The 9,479-nt window shown below is 39.4% G+C and overlaps 1 protein-coding gene across 1 annotated transcript in view; it reads left to right on the forward strand.

Annotated features, from left to right (window-relative positions):
* Nucleotides 1-490: 490 nt before the first annotated feature.
* TEKT4 (tektin 4) overlaps nucleotides 491-9,479 on the forward strand; it is a 226,062-nt gene continuing 217,073 nt past the window's right edge. The window contains exon 1 of the mRNA XM_044089716.1: nucleotides 491-1,151. Coding sequence (XP_043945651.1) covers nucleotides 618-1,151 — 534 coding nt within the window. The 5' untranslated portion in view covers nucleotides 491-617. The remainder of the gene's footprint in view (nucleotides 1,152-9,479) is intronic.

Consider the following 9,479-nt stretch of genomic DNA (forward strand, 5'->3'; position numbering starts at 1 on the left):
GCTCTGATGCAGAATCGTACGTTTAAGTAGGGTTACCACCTGTCCCACTTTGCGAGGGACAGTCCCTCTTTGGGCAGTTGTGCCCTGCAAAAAAATTGTAAAAATGGTAAATGTCCTGAGATTTTAGGACAAAATTATTTCCTATATGTTATGTAATAGTTGCATACTACAGTTATTCTGTATCTGAAACACTTTATATTATAAGAAACAGAAAAAGTAAAATACTACAAGAATAAGCTTTTATTTAGGTAAAGAAGTGAAGTTCTGTCATTTGTAGTGGCAGTTTCTAGGTTTTATTTTGCAAATTCTGACGTTCGTACCAAAAATGTCCAACTTTGGGCATCTGAAAAGGTGGCAACCCTAACGTTTAAGTAAATAATAATCAGATTACAGATCATGTTCAAACTATTGCCATCTTTAACTTCCCGCAGGTGGAAGGAAGTCGATCTGTGAAACATCACGTGCTTCTGCACGACTGACCTGGCAACTGGTAACCTGGCAACCAAGACGCTAAACCTAAATTGCTACTACAACCAGAGCTGGTGTTTTTATCAGTCCCTAGCAAAACAACTTTTTGATTGCTCTGTGTTTGGTTATTTCACACTTAGGGAAGCACAATGATGCTGCCAGAGGTACTGGTTACTGGCAAAAGTGCTCCGCAGTCTATTCCTGCAAGGGAACTCCCTCTGAAAAGCCACGAAGTGGCCATCAACACCGGTCCCTATTCGTCTTCTGGACTTGCTACTGCGGGCTTCCGTTCCGCCAAGTACCTACCCGAGGAGTGGCTGACCAATAACTACAATAAATTCTATCAGGCATTTGCTGACAGGGACAACGCGGAAAGGATAAGGCATGAATCCAAACAACTATCCGCTGAGACTGAGGCACGAACTCAGAGAACACAGGCTGACGCTACTAAAAAGTTGGGCGAGAGGCTGCAAGACATCCATTTCTGGAAGTCAGAGCTGCATAGAGAGATTGAAGATCTAACAGCTGAGACAAATTTGCTAGTTGCTCAAAAGATGCGGCTCGAAAGAGCCCTGGATGCCACAGAGGTCCCTTATTCCATAACCACTGATAACTTGCAGTGTAGAGAGAGGCGCATAGGGTCCGATCTGGTGAAAGACGCGGTAGAAGAAGAGCTGCTGAAGGTAGTTTTACATTTTTCTTCTTAAAACTGTTCCCGTAGCACACATGGGATAGTGTCATTCGATTAACAAATATCAGGGTGGTGATGGAACGCAGTAGAAGTATCCACAGATACATGATGGATACACATCAGCAATTGAGAACATCACGGAAAAGGAAGCATCATTACGAGTAAATTTTAACACTAGGTAGTATATTCAGCAGTCACAGTTCATTTTCATATCTCTTCTATAACTGATTATTCAAAACACATATTGTCCATCCACCCACAGCCCATTTCCCATTTTTGCACATGGAGTCGGACGGGCGGGGTATCATTTCAACAGTGACAGTCATCTAGCGCGAAGGTTTACACCGCCAGATAACCAGCCCTGCCGCGGTAGTTCAAATGGCAAAGATACGGAACTATGGCACCACATTTTTCATTACAGCGTGATATTTTATAAGAGCTAATTTATATTGATTGGACGTAAACATATCCTCCTGTCCTGATGGTTAATGAACCAACAACTTTTAGCTGGTGCATATTAATGAATGAATGAATTAATTAATTAATTAATCCTCCAGTTACTTGCTTAGTCCTGTAAGTCAGATCAGGCTTATGGGAAGCCTGAGCCTATCTCATAATTCTGTGAGTATAAGGCAGATACCTCGATCAGGATGGGGTAACCATTTTGGACATACCCATAAACAGGAACCACTTTGCCACTTCTGTTCAGAAAATGATTCTTACTTGGCCTAGTTCCACACATATGTGCAACAGGATGTTTCCTAAGCATCAGTACAGCATAAGATATTTTTTCCTTCAAAAATGGAAGGCATCTTAGTAGGTTTATAAAATGTAATAAGCAATTAGTTCATCCAGCAAATTATATACTATTTGTGACTTTTAGCATCCCTTCGACTTCTCCCTCATTCTCACTCCTTTCCCTCCATCCCCTTCACCTAACTCACTACTGACTCCTCAGCTTAGCCCTACACCCTCACCATCCACTTTCCTTGCCCTCTCCAAACCCTTTTTAGACAAATCTGGATGCAATCCTGCAGTAGAGATCTTCAGCTAGTCAGGAAGGCAGCTCGTAGCAGAAGATGTAAAAGCTGAGGAGTGAGGACCCTATGAGGAGCAGTAAGTGAGGAAATGAGACCCATCATATTGTGGTAGTTAGTCATATCAAGAGGGCAAGTGGCCTGCAATGATGTCAGCATGTGTGGTTTGGGTATTCATCCTCCAAGTTCAGGATGTCACTTCATTGTCACTTCCTCTTAGTCTAGACCTTTTCTGTGAGGTCCCTGGTCTCTAGAAGAGGTCACATAAGCAATAAAACCTGCTCAGCCCTCCTCTCAGGATAGGAGATCTGTTTCCTGGGCACTTTGTTCTAGTCTGTCTCACCAACCCTACTGATGACCCAAGTCCATTCCTGAGCTTGAGTCACCAGCAGCACAGACATATGCCCTGCTTCTGAGACTTTTCCGTAGTACTTAGTATCAGTGTGATAACTGGACAGTCTACACCAAACCTAAAGCTATAAAGTATAGCCAGAGATGGTCTTAGGCCAATTGGGCCAATTTGGCCCAATACAGCACCACTCCCTCAGGGGGCTCTGCATCCATGGATGGCCTTAGGCGTAACTGACCAAGAAATCTCTCATTCTTTTACTAAAACATACTTCTGCCAAGTGACCCAGCAGGAAATAACAGTGGCTGTAGTACCTGGTAAAAAATGTACAGTTCTTAATTTCCAGGCTTTCTGCTTGATTCCACCCACAGTCTACACAACAAATCACAGAACATCAAAGGTCTAGTTAATGGTAGGTAGAACTGAGCAGAAAACCTGGAAATTTTTAATAATGGTTGGTAATGGTCACAACAACACCAGGAGTCTGTAGTCATCATCACAATTAGGATCTGTGAAAGGTCTATAAGACAATGCTGTAGTCAGGTATAGCTCATGCAGAGTATTGCAGGTAAGATTATTTTTTCAGTGACTCAGATATGTATATCTCTCAAGTGTACTTGATTATGAGGAACATTCCTCATTTTGAGTCTTAAAAAATGAGAGGAATTCTAATGGTCCTGTTAAGTATCAGACTGCAGAGATCCATTTCATTTAGCTATGAAAACAGATGCAGTTAACAGTGTATCTGTACTGAGAGAGTTACTGTTAAACTAAAATTAACTCTCAGATGTAGCAGCGGATCTGTTGTAGACTGCTGAGCACAGAAATGCAGCATAATATTATTTTCCAAATTGCTTCAACTACCTGAAGAAACTGAGTATTTTTATCAGAGCTAAAATAAATTTATGTGGCCATTTCTGTGAACCAGTTTGGTATGGTTAGCTATGGTGTACTTTTAAAGCAGCCCAAATAAATTATTGTGGCTATTTTTAAATGTATTTTATTACAATGATAAATAAATGTGTTCACAAAGTCCCTGTAATTGCTATGCATGTGGGTTGTCCATGGCTGAAAGTGAGTAACCCTGGCCTGCTGTTGTTTGTTAATGCTAGACAGTCATTATGCTGGCTTTGCTGTACTACTTTGTGCTTGTGTGAAGCGGGCTGTAGAACTTTACTATGGTTGTCTACAGTGCATTTCTATGGAATAGAGATGGGATACATTACTATAATAATTACTATTATTTTGTATTACACTCAGTTGTCTGAGTCTTATTCAGTCTATAAAGTGCCTATAACTACTGAGTATGTGGGCTGACTATAAAAGAAAATGACCGATCCTGCAGCTCTTTTCTAATTATGTTAAACATACATTAATGCGGCTTTGCAAGACTGGATTGTGTCTGTGACAAACAAGTTGAAATGATTTTGCTGTGGCATTTTTTTAAATCACAACCAGACATTTGAGGTGTATGCATAGTCAATAATGTGTGCACTGAGACTGTTTGTGCATAAAAGTGACTAACTCTGTTATTTCATCACAGTTGTATAGTCACTGAACTGGCTTTGCAATTGGACTGTCACACATTGTATTCCATTTGATAAAATTGGTGTAAATTAATTTTTGGTCTGGCTTATGCATGCTTGTGCTGAGGGGACAATGTATCTATGAGTAACTAGTCTGCCATAATTTATTTAATTTTCCATCACAGTTATATGCTAGTACTATACACAACAAGTGTCTGGATGTGATGGTCTGGGCAGGTTGTGTGTTACAGTAACTGATTATTGTCATAGTGCTGCAGTGAGTAACATTGACGTTTCACAGAACTCACATCTCTAGCTAAGTTCTTGGCTGTGGTTCCTTCCGTGTAGAGTCTGTATGCCTTCCTTGTCTCCATTTTAATTTTATCCTGATGCTCTGGTTTCCTCCACAACACAAACGCATACCTTAGCTGAAATAGTATTTTTCCAGTTTGCCTGTAGACAAGCATGTGGTGAGCATGTATGAATGTCTGTGAGCATGCACATCTTTTCAGAGGTAGTAACAGTGTGTGTGAAAACATGGGGGGGGGTAAACTAGAAAGTTTTATTTGTGATCAAACACAACACTAAAGGGGGTATGCTGTCAGTTGTTGTCAAACATATGCACAATACATGTCTCTTTGCCTTTATTCCCAAAAGACTCTACAAACAGAGGCCTCATTAACAGCAGCTATCTCCTACCCAGATTCAGGATATCCTACTAGTCCTATAGGAGTTTGGGGACATGTTTACTGGGTGTATGCATGTGTTACCAAATCATCTATACACAGGGTCCTGCCATTGTATTATATAGGCCCAGGTAAGTTAAGCAGATCCTGAAAAAGAAACTGCAGGAGATGTTGACTCTGGGGGTAATCCAGGAGCACTGTAGTCTATTTCTGTTTTAACATGTTTTATGACAAAAATATACACTGATAAATTAATATATTCTTTTGCTTTAGTACACAATAATCGCATATATTTCTGATTCCTAATTTGAAATAATTGTAAGTCCAGGAGGCCAGTGGGTAGAGAGGGGGTTGGGGTAATAGGCAGGAGGGTTAGTGTGGGCCCCCAACAAAATGGTCCTATTTGGGGCCGACAGTTGCTAAGGCTGGCCCTGAGTATACCTCTGATGTGTAGCCTTCTAAAAACATGCGTCTGTTTAGTTATAGCCAGCAGAATTCCCCTCTTTAAATGGCAAGAGTTTCAGAACCAGGAGACAAGTGTTTCATCATGAGTGTTTCATCATTCACTGGTTCAGGGTTGGTTCCCACACTTCAAAATAATGCTAAAGTCAGCAAACTCATCTTGTATTTTTAAATTTTGGAAACGTTTGCTGTGGCAAGTGGTACATTAATGCACACTGCCTTTTTGGCATAATGAATGAACAGATGGTTGGAATGGAAAGACTGTAGGGATGAAGTGCACAGTTTAGAAGGAACTGACCTACCAATACTTTTCACATAGGTAAAGTAGTCTGGATTGGGTACTGCTGAGAGGAAAACTTCAGGTGTCCATCCCTCAAAGCAGCTGTTCACACATTAACTAAACATTTTGTCAAGTCACAGAGAGCACATGTCGATAGTTCTGTGAAGGGCTGGTGAAGTCACTGGGACATCGTGCCAGTGGCAACATGAAACAGGCTTTCTGTCAGAATAACTGTAAGAAGGAAAGCTTAAGGGGCTTAGTAGAATTTGTGGGTCCAGATATAACCATTACGGGTGAGTTTAGCTGACGTCCAGGATGAAAGCTAGAGTGTCCAAAGCACAGGACCTTGGTTGCTTTTTGAAGTAAGTCATTTACTGTAGAAGCAAGAGTAACAGTTGAAACATTTTCACTGGTGTCACTAAAAATTGCTACACCACTGTTTATATATTGATATTCACATCCACCTAATAGTTATCTTGAGTATTCACAATTTTTGGTGCTTACATATTTGCTGACTTTATTATTATTTTGAACTGTGGGAACCAACCCTGACACAGTGAATGATGACACACTTGTCTCCTGGTTGCGATAATATACAAGTACTAAGTTTTCATACTGTTACCTTTACTTTTGATAGTTTTTACAGTCATTTTATAAGGCAGAGGTTTAAAGGGTTGCCAACCTCACACTGCAACCAGTAATACTAAAAATAAAGTTTGCAGAAATGTAACTATGACTGTTTTTTTTTTTTTCTTAATGAATACTTGGTGCAGCAATTACAATTACTGTATCATAGTGCTTGGTTTTCTAGTTTAGTTCTTGGGTTGGGTGTGTTCTTCATACACTTTTGCGTGGGACTTCATTTTCCTCCCACATCCCAAATACAGAAAGGTATAAAGATCCTATGAACTGCCTATAGGTGTATATATGAGTGTGTGTGTGTGTGTGTGTGTGTGTGTGTGTGTGTGTGTGTGTGTGTGTGTGTGTGTGTGTGCGTGTGTGTGTGTGTCTGTGTGTTTATTCCGCAATAGTCTGGCTTTCTGTCCAGGATTAGTTTTCATGCCTTACACCCATTGCCTGCTGTACAGGCTCCATCTCCTCCACAGTCCTGAGTATGATAAAATAAATATTAGAAAGAAAAAACAAATGAGTGAATGAATGAATGATGAATGTACCTGACAACTTTACCATAATTTATGAAAAATATATGGTGTCTTTAGGTGACAGCAGAAGTTACATATGGCACTTATGTATTTTACAATTAGTTTGATTTATTGTAATGCAGTATTTATGTAATAAACTGTTCAAGTTAACAATATATTTAATGCAAAGATATATATTATATGCAAAGGTATACTAGTACTCTGACATGGCATCTTTTACCAGGTTCAAATATTTCATTTTGTTCAGAATAGGTTTCTCCTTGGCTTGAAAATATAGTCCTACAAAATAAGCTTTTACTCCACTCCTCATCTTCAGGTCATGTAGGCATTATGGTTAATCATAAAGGGTCTGCATATGAAAACAAATTTCAAGTCATTTTTTTATTTTACTGACTGTAAAGCATCTCTCAAATAGGTGTCCCATAACAATGATTTTTTCCCATTGTAGGACATGTGCAGCAGACTAAGTGGCTTATGTCTGTGGCATGCTGAACAGAGCTGTAGTTTTGTACATGGTATGTAAGACGAAATAGAGTAGAGATATTTAAATGGTTTGGCCTTAAGTAATGCACAGTGGATTTCAGAATTCACCAAGTTGCTACATACCATGTGATTCACAGATGGAAACTTGCATCTGCCAGTACATGCTCATTTTGCCTTTGTGGAACATGTATAACATACTTAGTGGCTCATGTTTGTGGCATGATGAACAGAGATATACTTTTGTACGTGGTCTGCAATTGTGAGGGTGGAGAAGAGTTGACCATACCAGCTAAGTATGGTGCAGAGAAAGGCAACATTTATGTCAGCAGTACAATGGCAATAAAATACTAATGGCAGTGATGCAGGGGTGCTTGACAGGAACAACCTCTGTACTCATTAGACACATGGTACCATAAGCAGCAGGGAATAGAAAATGTAATGTAGTGGCAGCTTTAATGTCCCTTTGATTTACAGTGCCTTGGAGGCTTGGTCGACATCCTGGGGATAGTAAGGATACTGAACACGAGCACTGCAACCTTTGTGTTCTCCACAGGTGTAACAGCTTAATTCAAGAAAGGTAACCCGGGAGGTGGGACTGCAGAGGTGAAGGTGTTTCTCCCTTGACTGACATAAGAGGTAGGTGTGGTTACATCTACATTACTCAGGAAAGGCTATTATGCTAATATGGGAATGACATTATGAATATATTGCAACATAAAGCCTGATTAGGACCTAGCCTGTTCTTTCCAATATGACAAAGTGAAAGACTTATAAAACATCATATAAAAGGAAAATGTCTACAAGAATTTATGTATAAAATAATACATTATAATTTAGACATTCTAATATTTGGAATGTATTTCTGTGTATATTCTTTTAAATTATTTATATTATAAGTGGCTGGCAAGGAACAATTTATGATTATTCAATGCACACATCGCTGGCATTCGATTTTCAGACTTCACATCATCTTAAACTGTTTTGTCTTTATGACATTAATTTAGCAAATGCTTTGTATAGGCCTGATTTATCTTCATTTTTTACAGACTGAAAGCAGGTAATCCAGAGGGCCCATGTGAAGTCTGGTATCCCACCTGTGCCCTAGAGGGGGATGACTAACAATAAACAGAGTACAAAGGATTAGTCCAGATAAAATCACTTTACTAGCAGATCTATGAGACTATCTCTCTCTCTGACACCCTCCCTGTGGGAAAAATAAAGACACCTTGTTGAAATTTCATGTAGTTTATTCAGTTAAGTAGGTAGATGGAAGAGTGTAAGAAGAACATTTGTCCATCTACCTAATAAACTTAATAAACTACATGAAACTTCAAAAATACTTCCTTATTCATCCCACAGGGAGGTATGAGAGAAAGAGAGACAGAGAGAGAAGCAGTCTTATATATCTGCTAGCTAAAGTGATTTTATCTGGACTAATCCTGTGTACTGTGTGTCATTTTTTACAAATTGCTATATCATTTGTTTACATTTTAACTTTTTTTTTCAATCCGAGCCTAAAGCTGATATGATTATAATGTAAACTACATTACTATCCATATAATTTCTCCCAGCAAAACTTACTAAATATTCTCCAAACTAATTCTATTAAAATAGCACTACTCCATGCTAACAAACCAGTTGTTTAGTGATGACATTGTGTTTATAGCTGTTGTATTGCATAGTCTTTTTGCAATTTTTGGGTAAAATGCAGTCATGTGGAATGAATAACCCCTTTTCTGGTGATGAACTCACATGAAATGTCCTTTCCTCACCTGAATTTAAATTGTGTATTAGCTAATTAGCTATGGAAGTCTTGACTTCCATTACAAAGTGCAACTATATCAAGGCAAAACTATAGGATACCATGTTAGTTTCCTTATCAAGAAGGTAATAAAACTTACTACAAAATTGTAAGAACAGTCTGTGAATATTTAATGCACACAGTGCCATGGCATATTGAATGCTCCTGAAGCAGGGCTTCCTCTTGTCTGCGGACATTGACATTGGGTTGGCATAGGAAGGACATGGGTGAGGTTTGCGACTGCACATCCAAAGTTGATCTTTCTTGAAATAAGTCACTATGACATCTGGAGCCATTCAGGTAGATGGGTATTAGAAACCAGGCTGGAGAAAATCACACTCTAGTGTGTTCTGCAAGGGCAAGCAGTGTGGCCAGATGCAAATAGTTGCACTAGGTAGTCTGGTGAAGTACATGTAGTGGCTAGGGTAAACAGTAAGTGCAGGCTATGTACCAACACATAGAGTAAGGCACTGGAAACTTTGGGAAGCAGCTCTGTAGTGCATGCAGCAGGGATGGCTGCACCAGATAACACT

Source organism: Protopterus annectens, chromosome 12.part0 (genome assembly GCF_019279795.1).
Source record: "Protopterus annectens isolate FY-2018-M chromosome 12.part0, PAN1.0, whole genome shotgun sequence".
Taxonomy (NCBI): domain Eukaryota; kingdom Metazoa; phylum Chordata; order Ceratodontiformes; family Protopteridae; genus Protopterus; species Protopterus annectens.